General features: G+C 43.9%; 1 protein-coding gene across 2 annotated transcripts in view; it reads left to right on the forward strand.

Moving 5' to 3' along the window:
* Nucleotides 1-19,108, forward strand: part of VGLL1 (vestigial like family member 1) — a 50,551-nt gene that overhangs the window by 15,186 nt on the left and 16,257 nt on the right. For both annotated transcript variants that reach the window (XM_085607953.1, XM_085607952.1), the window contains exons 2-3: nt 14,116-14,351; nt 17,051-17,467. In XM_085607953.1, coding sequence (XP_085464079.1) covers nt 14,138-14,351; nt 17,051-17,467 — 631 coding nt within the window. In that variant the 5' untranslated portion in view covers nt 14,116-14,137. The remainder of the gene's footprint in view (nt 1-14,115; nt 14,352-17,050; nt 17,468-19,108) is intronic.

A 19,108-nucleotide genomic window follows, 5' to 3' on the forward strand; every position in this document is an offset into this window, starting at 1 on the left:
GAGTAACTCCAATATGGCGCCAAAAAAGTGTGCGTTGTTTCAGGTGATAATGAGCATTCTAGACTAAATGGAGAATCCCTGAAAGAAAATGGCCACCTACTCAGTAAAGACCTTCTTTTCCTCCTGCTGTCTTCATTTCTAAAGACCCAGGAGTTGCAAGTGGAGAGTCAGGGGTTGGGGCCACCACTTATTAATGTCAACGGATGGTTAAACTGAAGGGGGTGGAATAAGGAAAAGGAGTCCAGAGTTCTAATCCCATCATCACAATGTGACAAGAATTGTGACATTCTCTAAAAAATCAAGTCACTTTACTCTGCCCCAAAGTCTTTTTTCTTTCAAAAACTGGGTTTCTAGGGGTTGACACGCAGAGCAGCACCAACAATACATTTTGCACCAATTGAAGGCAAGACTCTTCACAATTGTGTGCAGGTGCACGGCTTAAAGCTCATCAAACTGTAATCTGAGGCTGAGCTTTGAAACTGATGTGAGTTAGCACATTGTTTATTTATTCCTCTTGGTTTTATATTTATCTGTTGTTGCACAAAATATTCACCCATAATTATTGGAATTGTGGAAATAAAACAGGTATCCCTGTCTCTGAAACCACTGAAAGAGTGTTCCATAAAGGCCTGCAGTGGCAACAGATACATTGTGATATATGCAGAGAGTGCCTGATCCTCAGAGCAGCAGTGTAAATCCTGTACAGGACCCTACATGGTCAGCTGACACCAATCTAGGGGTGCATGTGTTCTCGTTCAGAGGCGAGGTACCTGGAAGTTCTGATTGGAGCAGGGCCAAGATTGATTTGCATATGGTTGCTCCTCATTTGAAGTGGTGGATTGTGGTAAAAATCAATGGACTGGTATTTGGCTTCATACACCTGCTAGTGTTTTAGACTCTTTTAAGCGTTCCACCTTTTGTTATTTTACAAACGTAATTCAATTATTTTCTTAGAATGATTATGTCAGTGTTAGTGGAAATCGGTAAGAAATGGTTGGTGCAGATGGTCTGAGGAGGCGGTAGGCTACTGTGATGTAATGTTTGTCTTCAGCTGATAACATGTATTAAAGGTCCCCTGTCATTTGCATTCAATGCTGTAGAATTACTGATTTGCACATATCTCATGGGGCCCATGGCCCTGTATGCCATATGTTCCTTTACTTTAACAATTCAATGGCGTGTGTTCCTTGCATACAAGGTGCATTGTGCACAAGGAAAGAATTTTGATATTTCTAATTTTGATTTTGGCCTAGGTGAGCCACTGTAGCCAGTTGCCCCCCCTTCCTTTATCTCCCAGTTTTCGTTGTTCAAGGTCAGGAATCTCTCCTGCTCAGCACTGGAGGTCCAGGCTTGGCAGAGACTTCTACAGAACTATTTGATTGGTCGCAACATTGACACCTCCCAGTCGAGGAGTTGTTCGTAAGGACCTCCCTCAGGACGAAAACATTTCTGCAGCCTTTACATACTCAGAAAGGTCTTTCTAGCACACCTTTGACCTTTTTATGAACCTTTTTCCAAAACCAAGTATGTTATTTAAGTGGTGTTGACCTTCTTAACTTACATCTAGTGTAGTTCCTTAGTGTAGTCTGGAGTTCATGTCTCTCAGGGTTTGCATCATGCAATTTTCTGTACTATTTGAAAATGCAATTTATTTAGATTTGACCTCCATTTCTTCTGATAAGCCCCTTACTATGCGTCTTACCGCAGCCGGGGTCCACAATGTTGTGGGTGAAATATGCATCTGCAACTATATCACATCCACACACACTGTGGACCACTCTAGTGCCAAGGAAAGGAGATTTGAAGTTTGCTTGGAATTTTGTGTTAAGAATCATTTGTGTTACAAATGCCAATAATGACAAATAAAAAATATAAAAAAGAATCAAATACTGCTTTCCAGCCTACCTACTGTGTCTGTGGAGAGTTACTGCTTAAAGGCTTGCACATCTGAGGTATCAAATATCATTGATAACAATGTAGTGGAATACAAGCAGATAGATTTTACTTTCAACATATCTTCGTCAATTCCTGTTTTGAAATGTGGAGATAATAAAGTTGTTTTGCTGTCCTTGTGCCACCCCTATATCTAAAGAGCGTCCAGTTGCATTCTGTCTGGGAACACGAGATAGGCTTTGGTCTTTGAGTTTTAGATGGTCTGCATTCGTGTTAGTGGACACGGCAGTCCCTTTTCGTAGATCCAACTGACTATATGTATACAAAACAACCCCTTGCTCGATGAAGGGCAAGTGGACTTCACTAGATGAAGTTGTAGGAGGGATATTTTTGAAAATCGTTCCTTGGAAGATAGCTGATAAATGAAGGACATTTTGGTGTACGGGTAGACACGCCATTTTCGGTAACGCATATGTGTATTTCTGCATGGAACCATGTCTCTATGGTAAATTGATTTGAAAGTCTTAATCACTGTGGTGGCCCCTACCATTGGGATACTCCTAATGTTGGTTTCAGTACATTTGCTAGAGGAGATAGAACTTGTTCTTATAGATGTCAGGGCCCTTTTGTTTTTGAACTTGAATCGGTGACCATTCTGTGTGCACAGCTTCATTTGATTGACAGTATTGAAGGCAAAGAACACAATATAAATTTCCATTATCATTCCTTCAACTAAATATCAACTTCTTGTTAATTTTCCTTAAACGTGAGGCTTTTTGAGAGTGAATCCAGGTAGAGATTATGGTTGTAGAACCAAAAAGATTGCATATACTTACGAGAGAACTGTGTTAAAGACTACATAATGTTATGATGTATCCCAAGAGCATAATAATAATGCTGCGTATTGTGGCTGATATCTCTTTCATTCATTTCGACATGAACTCAATAGCTCCTGATGCTTCAGAGTGATCTAATGTTTATTCATCTATGTGTCAGGAATTAAATTGGTCTCTGAATTCCAAGAAGAACAATCAAAGCCTGTAATGATTCTGATGAATCTTTTTCAGGAAGATTATTGTTTCATGTGATTGTTTTCTCAAACTGGATTCCATTGACTTCAAAACAAGTTCAGATAAGTCAGAATTTTTAAATAAATTGCAGAGCTCGTCATCCCAAAGGCCGAGTTTACTCAGTGATACAAGTGTTTAAGCTAAACGTCTCACTCATCCTTAGAAATGCTCTGTAGAGTAGAATATGGTGGATTCTATAGCAGCAATAACCGCAGGGGGCATGGATGATACACCTATTGTTTGCATATAAATGCCCTTTTTAAAGAATGTTTCTTAGGGTGTTTTACGACAATCGTAATACAATCATTGGAGCAGTAGTGTAAGCATATCGGAGATTCTGTATTGTGCTGAGTGATCGATTTCAAAATAATCTGTAAAGTTGTGACATGGCGCCCTGGTGAAGTTTATTGCTTCTTTCTCAGGTATGAAGAGGGTTGTCAGACTATTTGACATGTGCCTCAATTTAATTTTCATTTGCTTGCAAGCATGAGGAAAGTATTGCAAGATCTATCCCATATTACCCCTTTGTTGGACCTGGCCCTCTCTGCAGGGCAACTCCTAAACCTTTTGCCTTTTCCCCTCCACTTTTTGCTGAATTTGTTTTTGTTTGCCTTAGTACTCTGTGCACTTTACCACTGCTAACCAGTGCTGAAGTGCTTATGCTCTCTCCATAAAACAAGGTAGATTTGGGTTGTGCTCGATTGACATATTTTAATTACTTATAAGTCACAAGTAAAGTGGTGCTACACGTGCCCAGGGCCTGTAAATTAAATGCTACTAATGGGCCTGAAGCACTGATTGTGCCACCCACGTAAGTAGCCCTATTGATATGTATCAGGCCTGCCATTGCAGACCTTGTGTGTGCAGTTTTAAATTGCCTTGTCAACCGGGCAAAATAAACCCTTTGCCAGGCTCAAACCTTCATTTTTAATACATATAAGTCACCCTTAAGGTAGGCCCAGGACAGCTAAAGGGCAGGATGAAATGTATTTAAAAAGTTGGTTATGTGTTTTTAAGTTTTACATATCCTGGTAGTGAAAAACTGTTAAATTAGTTTTTCGCTACTGCAATATTTAAGTTGACTTATTACATTTTAGAAGTGTAATTTCCAAATGGGAAGAGATCTCCACATCATTTTTGGTGTCTTTGGAATGGGGTGCATAGCCCTATTTAGTGGTGAAGTGAGGTATTGATCGCAATTTTAAAAACGGCACATTTAGAAAGTTGGCATTTTTTTGCCCTTAGCCCATTTGTGCCCATAGCCTGGCCTGGGCCACATGACCGGGTGTAACTGATAGACTTTTTGAATCCCTCCCAGACAATCACACAATCAAGGGATTTGATGTGTATCAGTGGGCCATCTGATGGCAGGGTGGGGGCGAAGCTGAGCAAAGCCCCACCTCCACCTCAATAGCCAGTGCTCTGCCTTCACACAAAGAGCCTAACCACCCTACACTGTCACTTCAACCAGCTTGGAGCCAGGGCAGGCAGAAAATTCCATGTACTCCATAGCCACTGTCTAGAAGCTTCTCCCACGTTGCAGAACATGGGCTCCAGGGACTAAAAGAAGGACCTCAGACACCAACTCTTCAGTACACTTCTGGACCTGTGGATACTCTGCCAGGAAGGACAGCTATGCTGCTACCAATTCTGCCACCCTGCTCTAAAGCAACAGCTGCCCTGCTGTGCTGACCTGCTGCCCTCTTGCCTGGGGTCTAATCTGGGACTGTATCCAATTTGTCCTTTATTGCGGTCAGCCTGAATCTTTGACTTTGACCCAGTTCAGCGTGACCAGATAGCCGCAGTGGTCACTTTCTGCTTTTTCTGGATTATTCTTTAAAAAAATCATAACTCCGGTTCTACTTATTGGATTTTTGTTGCTTTGGTCTTGTTGTATTTATAAAATGTTTCTCTATGTTTCTAATCTGGTGTGGGATATTTTAGTGTGGTGTTTTCACTGTTTTACTGATTGAAGTGTTGCAGAAATATTGCATTGTCTCTAAGTTAAGGCTGACTCTCTGTGCCAAGCTACCAGGAGGTTGAGCACAGGTTAATTTGGAGTTTTCTTGAGCCTTACCCTGACTAGGATTGTGGCCGCTGCTTGACCAGGGGTCACCCCTCAGTCAACTAGTAGCCCAATTTCCAAAACCCTTATTTTTAATGGGGCCCCATAGAAACTATCCAGTTTCTGGTGTAACAATATTATTCATCACACAGAAAAGAAGCTGTGAAGGATTAAAAAAAAAAATAATTTTAGAAACGGTACACCTACATCATGATCTAGAAGAATAGAACTTGAAATGTAATGCCTGCAAGCCTAAGAAAGTGGCCTTGAAAACAATTTATTGGTGCAGGGGAAATGTTGGAACTGGCTTCCACTTTTGATAACCCAGGCCTGAGCTTTTGTCACTGTTATATCATGGGTGCATCAGATTGCAAGACTGGGATGTCTTATATACAGCTGGATGTAGGCCTTTAAGTGATTAATAGTGCATATGCATGATCATACCTTGAAAAAGTCCAAACTCTGACCGTCTCTTTGGCTAGAGTAGAGAACACGTTTGTTGGGAGGTGCTTGTTATACTTCAGCTCAAATCCTTTAAACATATCTGCAAGTTAATGGACTTGAAGCCCATCTGGTGATATGCCTATAAATGTGCTTAACTGTGACTAGTGGTCTACTGCTGCTACTACAACCACTATAGCTTTTACTAATACCTCTACTGATATTACTGCTACCACAACTGCTACCAGTGTCTACATTTGTGAAGCACACTATACCACCATGTGGACTCTAGGCTAGGCTGCAGAGAAATCCCTGGAATGTTGACGGAATGAACTGGAAGTGACTTGATGAACCAGGATTGTGTCCCGATCTGGTGATGCATATGATGAGTGTTGGGCTATGAATGCTTGACAATTTTCACAGCCCAGAATTAATTGTCCCGTTCTAGTTATTCAACATTGCTTTAAATCCTTAAACAGAACAGCTGTTAGAAACCAAGGCCAATATTGAAAATAAAGTTTACAGGTTATTCAAAAGTATTTAGGTGTGAGTCTTGTCTGGAGCTGGTACAATTGTCTGATGCCTGTATGCTGTTTACCAACGCTTTCTTTGACCAGCTACCGCCAGGAGATATAAATGCTGCTGCAATTACAACTCTATTCCGCAAACACCCAAATGGTCTCTCCTTTCCTCTCCTCAAGTCAAAGGCTGCGCAAATTTTGGTTGAAAACACTAAAGTTACTTATCCAATATTGGCATCATAGTCTTGGCCACCATGAACAGCTCCCATGAGGAGGGTTCCACGCATGATGTGGCAGTGCTGCAGTGCTGGAATTGAGGGTATGGTGTTGGGGTCTGAACTCTAGCCTTGGGTTTTGACCCATCCAAAGAGTCAGCAATTTTCTGTAGACCTTGGGGAAGAATGGGATATACCCCTTCCAGGATTCCCCCCTTTAAAAATGTTCAGCAGCTTGCACTCAGTCTCTTGTGCTAAGTCATGCTCACAAAGAAAGCTTGCCTGTCCATCTCTTCCCATTTATAACCATTCAGCATGCATTTTCTTATGCATGTTGAGATTGGGCTTTATCAGTTATTTTGTTAAATTACTTGAACTCCTTGTTGTATTGTTTGATTTCCCTTGCTTTTAAGTGGTGTGGTTACACCGATTTCATTGACAGGAAGCTTATACACTGTTCACTTTCCTAAATGCTGAAAGACCTCTTTTATAACATCATGGGTTTTCTCGGAGTAGAAGAGGGGGCTTCCATTGGCCAGATGACCCACTTCCTGGATGAAGATGAGGTTTACCTCTGGTGTTTGCTTGTTTTAAGGAGGTGGGGGTTGGGTCCTAGGATCTAGGAGAGGGAACTGCTTCTTGGTCAAGAGTGCTAGAGTGTCTTCCCATATAAAAGCCTTGAAAATGTGCCACTGAATTATTAATTTTGATGTCATCAGAAAGTTCTGATCAATCAATCAATCAATCAGTGACACTTGTAAAGCGCGCTACATACCCGTAGGGTCTCAAGGCGCTGGGGGGGGGGGAGGGGGGGGTGCCGCTACTGCTCGAACAGCCAGGTCTTCAGCCTCTTCCTGAAGGAGAGGTGGTCTTGGGTCAGGCGCAGGTCGGTAGGGAGGGAGTTCCAGGTCTTGGCGGCCAGGTAGGAGAAGGACCTTCCTCCTGTAGTCGCTCCTCGGATGCGGGGGACGGCGGCGAGGGCGTGGTTGGCTGATCGGAGGTGGCGTTTGGGAGCATGGAAGTTGACTCGGCTGTTGAGGTAGCTCGGGCCTTGGTCGTGTAGGGCTTTGTGTGCGTGGGTGAGGAGGCGGAAGGTGATTCTTTTGTTGACGGGGAGCCAGTGAAGGTCTCTCAGATGTCCGGAGATGTGGCTGGTTCGTGGGATGTCGAGGATGAGTCTGGCTGAGGCGTTCTGGATCCGCTGGAGTCTCTTCTGGAGCTTGGCGGTGGTACCGGCGTAGAGGGCGTTGCCGTAGTCCAGTCGGCTGGTGACGAGGGCCTGGGTGACGGTCTTCCTGGTCTCGGTGGGGATCCACCAGAAGATCTTCCGTAGCATGCGTAGGATGTTGAAGCACGCCGAGGAGACGTTGTTGACTTGCCTGGTCATGGAGAGGGAGGAGTCCAGGAGGAAGCCCAGGTTGCGTGCATGGTCTGTCGGTTTGGGTGCGGTGCCCAGGGCGGGAGGCCACCAGGAGTCGTCCCAGGCGGAGGGTGAGGAGCCCAGGATGAGGACCTCCGTCTTGTCCGAGATCACTGTAATGGTTTTAGGGAATGGTTGTTTTGACTACACATCAAAATGCAAGGATGTGTGCACTCCATCAATCAATCAATCAGGATTTATAAAGTGTGACTAATCACCTGATAGGGTATCCCCGTGCTTGCTGGCCCAAAGGCTTATTGAACAGCCAGGTCTTGAGGGCCATTCGGAGTTCCAGAAGTGAGGTGATGGTCCAGAGGTGTGTGGGGAGGCTGTTCTAGGTTGTTGCTGTGTTGTGGGAGAAGGAGCGTCCTCCACATCTGCTTTGGTAGATGCAGGGAGTATGGGCAAGCGAAAGGGAGGTGGAGCGTAGTCTTCTCGATAGTTGGAGGAAGTTCAGGTGGTGGTTAATGTATGCAGGTCTTTGGTTGTGTAGAGCCTAGTATGCGTGGGTGAGCAGCTTGAATACGTCATCAAGCATAGGTTTTGTACTGGAAGTGGACTTTTCCAGTACAAAAACTGTGCTCTAATATTTTCCCCACGTTGTATGTCAGCTGTACAGTGCAGCACACATGCAAAGTTGAAAATTGTGGAAAGTTGTAATACTTGTTTCACCGTTATGCCTGCCTCGAGGAGGCATAATGTTTTTGGCACAAATCCTTATTTACCAATATGAGTACATTTGTGTCAAAACACAAGAGTGGTTGCATGGGAACGCCCATGTCCCACTCATAGTACACCCCAGTGATGCAAAGTAGCATGTAGCACTACTTTGCATTACTTTAGACAACATTTGAAACAAATCAAAATTGATCAGATCATACTTTGGAATGTAAATCACAAAACTTTGCACTGGGTTTGTGTCACTTCTGTGATGCAACCTGGTACAAAGTGTTGGTAAATCCGTACGCAAGTCTCTACTGCCACCCTGTCCCTTGTAGCATCAATCAGTGAACCAGCAGGGATTCTGCCGCATGTACCTTTGTGGATGGGTGTGTGGCATACCGGGCACAGCTATAGATGACACGGCTTCGGAGCACTCCTGGGTGGACTGCACAGATACTCACCACAGATGCCCCGCATGCCCTTGAACTGGTTCCACCCCTGAGATTAAATTGACCGGCTTCTAAAAGCAGGGCCGGCTTTAGGGCAGTGTGACTGGTGCGGCCACACTGGGCGCCGACCTTGGGGGGGATGGTGATGACCTCAGGGGGGGGTTGTTGCTAAAAAGGGCTAGTTTGGGTAGATATAAATTCTTATTAGTAAATCCAGCCTTTACCAGTGCTTTAAAACAAATGAAATGTATGTGAGAGAGGGGCTAAGGAGAGATAAGGGGCACTTCTACCCAGTGATAATCATGGGAGGAAAGGGGGTGCTGAAACTGATAGTTGCTCCTGGCGCCACCAGCGCTAAAGCCAGCCCTGTCAAAAAGTATGTCTGTGCTGGATGCGTTGCTCTGGCGTTGCTCTGTCATTAACTAAGGGCCTGAGTGAGAAGCTGAGGTTGCTCCAGAGTGTCAAAGAGCCTATGTCCTGGCCCATAGACTAATGCATCTTTTCGCCTAATAACGGGGACCTAATATTTGTGTACATTATTTAATATGCTTACACTTACGTTTGTGCACATTTCCTTGCCTCATTAATATCCTATTGCATTCCTAGCTTGTAAAAAAGCCTTGTTCTTTTTCAAAATGAACAATACTGACTAGACATTAGACCTTATTGTAAGTTAGACCCTGTGCTGCACTGCTGTCACCACTTTCTTGAACACGCCGTGAGTGCTCTGTCACTTTAGCCCCTGGGAGTGAGGACAAATTTGAGAGTTGCATGGCATCCAGTAGAAAGCAACCTCTGACCTGCTCACCATGCTGACACCGCTATCTCACTAAGAACTGGTGACTGCCTACAAACGAGACCTTCAGACCGCGAGGACCAACCTTGCGACTCTGTTTGGAATGGAATCATAGAAGTGCGGGTACGCGCTGTCCCTGAGCAACTCTTTGCTAGTGAGAAGCCCTGGTACTCTCCCATTAAAAGTACTGCACCTCTGCTGAGAGGTGCTTGCATGCTCCCTTTCAAATTAAAGAGGAGAAGGTGCTCAGTACCAGACAGGACCGGCACAATTAAAGCATTGCCTGCCTCGGGTATCCAGGTTTAATTTTTTGAAAACTGCGTTCATCAGATGACTCTTGCAAGCGAACGGTACCATACCCAGAGCTCTAGTCAGGACAAAAATCAGAAGACTATCTGGAGTACATCAGTAAAAATACACAAGTCGCAAACTTTCACTTTGCAGCAACTTTATAACAGACCAACCACACACACATGCCCAAACACGCAACCTAGAATGAAAATGCAACAGAAATTGCAAATGAAAGGCAAATTGACAGTGAACAAAGGTGACAGGAGACAAGCAGGGATTAGAAAATTCACATTTTTAAACAGAGTTAATGAAAAGGTACATTGACAGGTTAATGAACAGGAGCGCCTACAAAAATTGCTACTTTGCAAGCAGGTGCTCCCCTGGCCGTGCACTTACACCCAAAGCAAGAATGCACACTTAGAAAATCACAAGTCCAAAAATAAAAACCTTCCTCCCGCTCGAGCAAAGTTGACAGTCAGCCAACACCCTTGTGCTAAAATGCGGAGTTATAGCCGGGATTCCAAATATCACGCAGACACACAGTGGCACAAGGACGGCCTTTGTTCAAAGCAAGGGTAGGCCAGGACTCCACACAACTGTTAATAGGTCCTGGATAGCACTACGAGCACAAGACGCGGCTGCGCCTCGTGGGCCAAAATGTGGTTTGAAGTAGGGCGAATGTGACAAACCACAGCAAAAGAGCACAACAAGGAAACGAAAATTACAAACACAAGCAAGAGTGAAAACTGCCTGTTAAGCTGGTCCTCAAGTTCCTTAAGGGCTCATTGAGGTGACATGTTCTGCAATATAAAAGAACCAACAAAAGCAAATACAAGAGAGACAGGCAGACGTGCAGCCCACAATTAGCTACAGAGGCCGACAGGAACCATGCGCGCCACAACTAATATCTAACAACTAACTTCATCAAAGATGGCCAACGTGACACCATCAGGAACCCCCTCACAACCGAAGAAGGACATGAGATAAAGACCTCCAGGAGGGCGGAAGACCCTTTTATAATTCACAAGGGCACGAAAGTAGCATTGCAGCGAGCGACAGAGGCAAATACTTCACGTCAGTGAGAACAAAGAAACAGAACGTACAGGTGGTACGTATGAGGGTCACATGACTTGACCCATCTGAGTTCGATGAACATGATTGTCTTGCACCGGATCCATAGTCCACCTCTGGAGACCATGGAGATCTTTACCCCCATACACAGACTCGGTCCCAGGCAGACTCAGATATCACAGCAGGCACATTGGAAGATCATGGGTGGCATATGAAGCTAGAGTGTCAGAAAAGTTCCCCTGCAGTCAAGCAGGACATCAAGTGTCATCATCAGTGATATAAAGAAACCATAAGAGAAGAGGCCTTGGGTCACGTTCTAGATGAAGGTATACAAGGGGACTGTTGAGTACTATCCAGTGAACCAGTTTCTTAGATCTGCACGTAAATGGTCACAAATCAACATCTAATCAACTATATTTTTAAATACAATCTCATTCTTGGACTGCCTTTGACAATATTATCTGGAAGTATTAACTTTAAAGAACACAATATCATGAATATATGTTACAAGCAGATGGTACAATTCAATTATCATTTATATTACCCATAGTGTTGTGACATTAATGTATAACTTTAAGATAATCAGTCTTTTAAAGTCTATAAGAATAGAATTAGATTGAAGAATAAAATGTGTTGGAATGTAAAATTTCTGAAGAAAAGGGAGGTACCTGCTAAGGAATACTACATGAGAGTTACCATACAGATCAATAATACTAAGCCAAATATCAAACTTGCGGACACTTCTTTCACCAAACCTGCTGAAGACGCAGGATTATGTAGATGCATAGATGCATCTGAAAGAATAAAAAAACACACAGAGTACTTAATTCTCGTCTGTGATGAAATTATAAGGGAAAAAATGACACTCACGTTTTAGATCTGTCTTTAAATTCTATTTTGAATTAAGTTATGGAAAGAATTGAGCTGGTAGTGGATCAAGAGGTTAGAAGAGGAAAAAAGACTGCCCTAGTAATTTAACTGGAATCAGAGAAAATAAAGTCCAATGGATTTGTGCGAAGAGGGAAGTCTGGCGACTTTGGAAGTCAAATGGGAAACCCGATGCAGATACCTGGATTTAAGGTCTACTTGCATGTCATCATCTCTGACCTCACTATTACACTACCTTTTTACCATCCACATCTACCACAAAATGTCTGCCGCCAATCAGAATGCACAGTACACGATCTCAAAATGAGCCCTAGATCTTCTAATGTTACCAAGCACGCTATCACCTACTGCTCACCACTGAGTACACCAAGTGGGTAATCAATACGATGGTCCCGCTCGCCAGCTATATTTCCAGCCACCTAACATTACTGCAATATTGATCCACCTAATCCCACGTAGGAGCATACGCAACCCACATCTCCTCTCATCCATCACCCACAGGTGTTACATTCACATTATAAGGTGCATCCTCAGCAGAGGTGTTTGCTGACAGTTGAGCAGTGATTCTGCCCTTTGACCCCTGCCAGTCCGGCCTAAAATTCAATATACTCGGAGTCTTACTCAACAGAAACACTGGTCCCAGTCAGTGGAGGCGCTCGGTCATATAGATCTGCCTTCTCCAGTAAAATACAGCCCGAAACCTTCGGGCATTTTGCAACTACCATTTAATCTCTGACATATACACCCTATTGTCTTGTCAGAGACCCAAATATCAGACCAGAGCCCCAGAGGAGCTCCGAATCCCTGATTCAGTGCTTGCAGCAGGACAGCAGAAATCTATTCAATTCATCTCCACCGAAACTAAATCTTGGTAACTCGGTACTGCCTGGGACGGTGCACATCTGCTGACTTCCGATCCTCCGCATTTCATTTCCATGGATGTCTTGCAGGTTTATTGATCACTTGAAACTCAGTCCAAATTGCTGCTTCTGGCACAGAAAGCAATCTATGGTTCTGCGCTGGATTACCCCAAAAATACAGACTTCCTTTTTATTTACCATAAAAAGAAATGCGGTCGAAGGACAACATGCTCCGTGATGGACTCAGGATAAACACGCAGAAGGGGGGAGGGCCCCAAAGAGCGGCCACCGCAGGGGATAATCTTCCTGTTGACCTTTGACCTTGTGACAATTTGTAGTCCTTCTGGACACTGATAAAGTTATTCTAATGTGATCTCAAACATCCCGCGTGTCCTCGGAAGCTTTGAGGTGATACAGCGCATTACAAATACGGTGATAATGATGAATCATGGGTGATTCATCTCACGCTGACTCATCTCGGGACCCTCGGTTTTTCATTAGCCCCTAATCTCAGAGGGGGGGGGGGGGATCAGAAATTCAGAGGCTAATCTTAGAAAAATCCTTTCTGATTTACTCTGCGAGACTTTCCACTGGTATAGTTGTCTATTCCCTTACCCAGACCATTTACCGCTTATCGTTTTTTACTCTAAACCTTTAATAATTGCCTGCACTGCAGCAGGGTTCCACCCCCTCGCAATGATGGCGTGAATAGAAATGTCCACTTTTGAACAGTGCCTAATATTACGGAGTTGCTACTTCCAGGGCCGGCTTTAGAGCGGTTCGACCGGTGCAGCCGCACCTAGCGCTGACTTTGGTGGAGGCTGTGTTTCAAAATAACTTATGGGTTAAAAAGCACGTGAACTTCCTTGTGCGTCACACTTTTAAGGCAACTATAAAAACGTCAAGATAACTCTGGTGATTAATGTTCCTGCTGGTCAGAGCTCAGAATGGTGTCTTGTGGCAGTTTTGACTCATCATAAAGTAGAACAGAGGGTTGATGTGCCTGCTGCAAAGAACGTGTACCATGCGGATCACAGAAATGAGTGTGAGTGAACTACGAGTAGCACTATAAAAAGAAATGAAATGTATGTCAGAGACGGGCTATGGAGAGATGATGGGCACTGTTGGAGGGTGATAGTGAGGGAATTTGTGAAGAAGTAGGTCATGGGGTGGTCGATAAAAAGACTGTCCTCTGCCATTGCTCCTCCCGCATACTCTGGCTGATAAGAGAACTCAGAGACAGGCATTAAATAGTTTGATCAAGTTCCGACAATGAGGTCAAGTAAGATGTAAAAATAGGACTTCGCTGAATGTTGCCATTGGAGTGCATCCCTGGGCCGCCATCTGAGGAACTCAAGTTAATCTCGAGATATTAGGACAATGTCTGGGATTCTCCAGTTTTGCAGAAATCCTAACTTGATTTGTAAAAATATTGACATCTAACTGTATCATAATGTTTTTTCTGTTGATAGGAATTTCAGAATCACTATCATAATGGAAGAACATGGGAAAAACCTCTCAGGTGTAAGCAAAGGAAAGGACCAGCCCATTAAAGCTGAATGGAGCTCGCGATGTGTGGTGTTCACTTACTTCCAAGGGGACATTAATACAGTGGTAGACGAGCACTTCTCTAGAGCCTTACGGAACGTGAAGAACCCGCAGGATCTCAGCATAAAAAATAAGAACGATGGCGTTATCTTAAAAAACGGTAAGCCGCATGGAGTTTTTACATTGTTTAGAGTATACCTTATCTGCTGATATTGTATGTGGCGCTTCATTAAAATTTAAATTTGATATTGCAGTTACCTCGATAGTAGCCTCTGCTGGTATCATTATTCAGCGACCTTTACTTAACAAAAAAGTAACAGTGGGTCAATACACCCACAAACGTTCATCACCTACATGGATTAGTTCAGCATATTGTGGGCTATGCTACTACTATCAAATGGTTTCTTTATTGCACATCGGTATGGTCTGCGCATCATCATGCCGCTTTTAGTGTTCTCTTGTGAAGTGTACTATGCAGCTATGTACAAAAGATGTGTGCATTTTTGGTTCGATTACTGAATATCGACCTCTAGAATATTGTGGTACAAGAATATCGAGGACATGATATCGAGGGACAAAATATCAAAATGTAAGTGCATGTAGGGGAGTGTAGATTTATTATTCCTAACTCCACATCTACGTACCTTGAAGATATCACCAAGGTACAAAAATGTGGAGTTAGGTATAGAAAATCTAGACCGACTTACCTGCTGATATTTTATTTTTGATATTTTACCCTTGATATTGTGTGGCATCGATATTGAGGCATTGATATTCAGAGTGAACACTTACTTTTTTTCATTTCAATTTCATGGAAGCCAAGTTTGTGACCAGAGTAGCTGTGACTCAATGTGCCGTGTGCCTACCCTGAGACGTGCAGGTGACTGCTTTGTAGCACACTCAACATATTGTCTGCCGACTACTTCAAGCACAGTTGATTCCATACATGATCTACAATGGTTCAAGTGTTGCCATGTACGTGGACATGATCTTCAAGGAAGGAATCTTCTCATGCAGGAGGAGAAAGTGAAGGTTGAAAGTTGAGCTGTCCTGGGTTTCAGCTGATTTCGATTGGTGGCCTCAGTCCCTTCTGAAGGGTTTAGGGCCCGCACTTTCATCAGACAAGCCAGCAGCCTTAGGGCACCACCAGCAGATGTGCTAAATTAATATATAAGCCTTGAAAAACACCCATTTAGTAGGAATATGCCTCTTTTTTCCACAGCCCGTCACCCGCATGTTGTTACAACGCGGTCATTACCACGACCGCGTTGTAACAATGCATACCATTACCCCGCACGCCGTAACAACGACTAGCGGAGGGGGGCTGGATGTTGGAATAGTATAATTTACCATTCCAACTCCAGTCTGTGTGCACAGTAGGGAAGATGTTTGATTTTAAATCCAACACCTTCTCTCCTCTCGGCAAGTCATTGTTACGACTTGCGGGGTAATGGTATGTGTTGTTACAACGCGGTCATTGTAAAGACCATGTTGTAACAACATGCGGGGTGACAGTTTCGTGGTAAGGGTTGTTTACCATTTAATAGTGATAACCGGTGAGCTTCACACCCACAATTTTGTTTTACCCGGCGCGCCGAACATCCTTGCACCTTTGCTGAGAGAGCAGCTCTGATACAGAGCACCAGTGAGTTAGATAACAATAACACACAATGGGGCATATGTACAAGGGGATTGCGCCACCGGAACATCACTATTTTTGACGTTCCGGTTGCTCAATGCCCTGCACCATATTTACAAAGCGCTCTTAAGACACTTTGCATGGCTTAACTCCGTTTTGTAAATATGGTACACTTTCACACATGTATTTGCATTAAAGGGGCGTGCATTGGGATTTTCTATAGGCGTTCCATCGCATCACCCATTGCTTTTTGACGCTGCCCCTTTTTGGAGTACTAATACATGTCACCCAAGCCACAATTCTATGGTGTCCGCAGAGCTTTAAGTGGCCCGGTCCTGCCGGTGATCAGCACCGGCAGTTCTAAAAAGCAGGTGCTGAGACGGGTCCCTGTCGGGCTCTCCAGTTTTGCCCTCACCCACAGGGTGGAAAAAAAATCTTACCTCTGCAGCAGTACCACCCTTCACTGTCTTTAATGTAACTTCAAAGAGACTTGTTATAGTTCTTTCATAGTCTCTTCATGTCAGAACTGAAGCACTTTCAATGTTATATAATGTATGGAGCCGTAGTTGGTACTTATTTATCATATGCAACCAACAACCATTGACAAAGCCAACAGTCCTGGATTGTTGTAGGTGTAATGTTACTTGTATTATATATGTGGATGCAATGACAGAAGCAGCAAAATACCATTAGGGCGGCACACTATTCTAAGAACAGAGTTTTAACTTATGTGTTTTTAAGCCACACCCTAAATTACATCGACAATGCCCCTTTGGAACCCCCCCCCACCCTCCCACCCCCGGTTTGTTCATCCCACTTAAAGCCCTGGGTGTGCGTTTGTACTTCCATCAACATATTTTTGATTATATCTCTGAGATGCATTTTGTACATATTTTGGAGCAACTCTACAGATTTGTGAACTGATCCTATGAATATAATTCAACAGAAATCAGGACAATTTAACAGTAACTTTAAATGATTTACAATTAGAGAATGGAAATGAATATAAAAATAGCCTCCTGTCATCTTGTCATAGAGTTCAGTGATAGAGTCACATCGATGAAAAAGGAATAGGGTAGAAATGCAGGCCATTGAAAATGTCTTTTTCAGGAAATGCAGCACATCATATATTGGTAAAGATATTAAAGATGATGACAACTACTCTGCATATGGAAACAGATGTAAGCACACAAGTTGATAACGTGTTTTTTTATCTCCAGCTAACCATACGTCACAAGGCCACATAAATTATTCTCCACAATGGACTAAACAACACCAAGCAGCTCCTGTGATTAACATGTCCCCGGGCATGAGCATGAACTCTCCTCAGGACCACTATCCTGCATCCGTTTTGCAAAGCCATCACTCCCAGCCTACAGATATGTGGCATTACCCGCCCATGGGCACTCCAAGCCCTGCTGCTCAAGGTTACCACCATCACTCCATACCGGCTGACCTCCACATGGTCCAGGGCCCGGCGCCCGATGGAAAGTATGGGTCTCTTCTCAGCCTTCTACAGCACGAAAGGTGCCCACCACCCATGCAAGAGCCTATCATGAAACTGGAGCAAAGATCACCGTGTGCAGCTGGACCTGCAGGATCACAAAACATGCTTCAGAACCTTAGTCCACAAGGAGGTAAGGCAGTGCTTAATTTGAGCTGGTGGTTTTCAGTGCTTGCCACTTGCACTTAATTCTTAGCACCAGCGAATGTGACAGTCTGCCACATGGGGGCGCTGACTGCTAAATTTTGGTATGAGCACAACAGCAGCTGTTTATTCATTTATTATAAATGAACAGTCACTAATACGTGTCGCCCAAGCCATTCTTATAGCTTTGGGGGCCTTGAATAGTATGAATTGTCACACTTCTATCAGTGTGATGGTTAGTAGTTGTGTTTGTACTGTAATTGGCAGCGCTGGCAGGAGCAATGGATGGCGCAACCTGACGTGTCGTCCTGATGAGGGGCCTGTCACTTATTGTTTTACAAATTAACCACTAAGGTAAAGCCATCATTGTGTAGATGCCCTCATTTGATGCACTTTGTACGTCAGCACTTTATATCTCACATGTCATGCTCAAAGTATCTAGTAGGTCTTGTCTATCGAGGTAAGAATGAATCCGAAACAGCAATGTCTGCCACCTTTGTTTATCTGGTCTGGTAGTCCACAGAGAGTTTACCTACCTGTGAAAATCCATCCGCAGCAGAGGAACTGAAGCAGCTTCATCAGGAGGTGATAATGTCATTTAAGAGACCTCTTAAGCCTGGGCCCCGTTCAGAGACGAAGACACACACATGGTCATACTCCAAAGGATAGTTTGTGTAAATGGTAACAAGCACTGACAATGTTGAACGTTTTGGCTTTTGTATAGTAAAAAAGAGTCTTACCAAGATTCACTAATACACAATAGAGGTAGAGCATGGCAGCAGCAGTGTGAACTTCCCTCCATTATGCTCCGTACCATAGCAGCAAGACTGTAGCAGTGCAACACTCCCTCAATCATAGAACAGATACAACACACTAGGAACACTGCAATCATTTCTGGTGCAACAACAACAAGGTGATGGATGAAATTAATCTCAGCCACTGGCAATCGCTTGGGGCTGCCTCCCAATTCATTGATTTTTTCCCACCACGCCACCTGAGTTTGGACGCAGCCATATGCAGATCAGTCTTGACCCTGCACAGAAGAGGTGCAGCATAGGAGCAGCAATGTAAGCATCCCTCCATCACAGAACAAGTACAGCACAATAGGAGCAATGCCACCTTCCCTCCCTCACAAAAAAGGTACAGCACAGAAACAGCAATGTAAGCTTTCTTCTGATACAAAACAGAAACAGCTCAGGCAGAAGTGGCACGTGGGTTATAGAGTGATACGGTACACAGTGATCTGCAACACATAGAGGAAAAAAAATAATTGAGGGAGATTTAAGAGAGAGAAATACCCAGTGCTTAATTTGTGCCAGTAGTTGCAAGTGGAACACACTTGCAGTGGGGTAACAATAGCCCCTTAGCCCCCGCAGTGCCGGGGAGCCCCAAGCTCCAGCTGGATCCCTCCGGCACTGTACACACGCTGCGGCTGAGACCTCCTGAATGGGTCCGGAGCATGGGGGGGCCCCTCTATGTACTTTGCATGGGGGCCCCCTCAAGTTTCATTATGCGAAAAACATTTCCAGAGCACCACAAAATGTTATTATAAGATCCGTCAATCCAACAGGTCCAAAGACGTTTCTCAAAGCAAACAGATAGAAGTCAGGTAGACAAAAATCCAAAGTAT

This window comes from Triturus cristatus, chromosome 5_2, assembly GCF_964204655.1.
Source record: "Triturus cristatus chromosome 5_2, aTriCri1.1, whole genome shotgun sequence".
Lineage (NCBI taxonomy): Eukaryota > Metazoa > Chordata > Amphibia > Caudata > Salamandridae > Triturus > Triturus cristatus.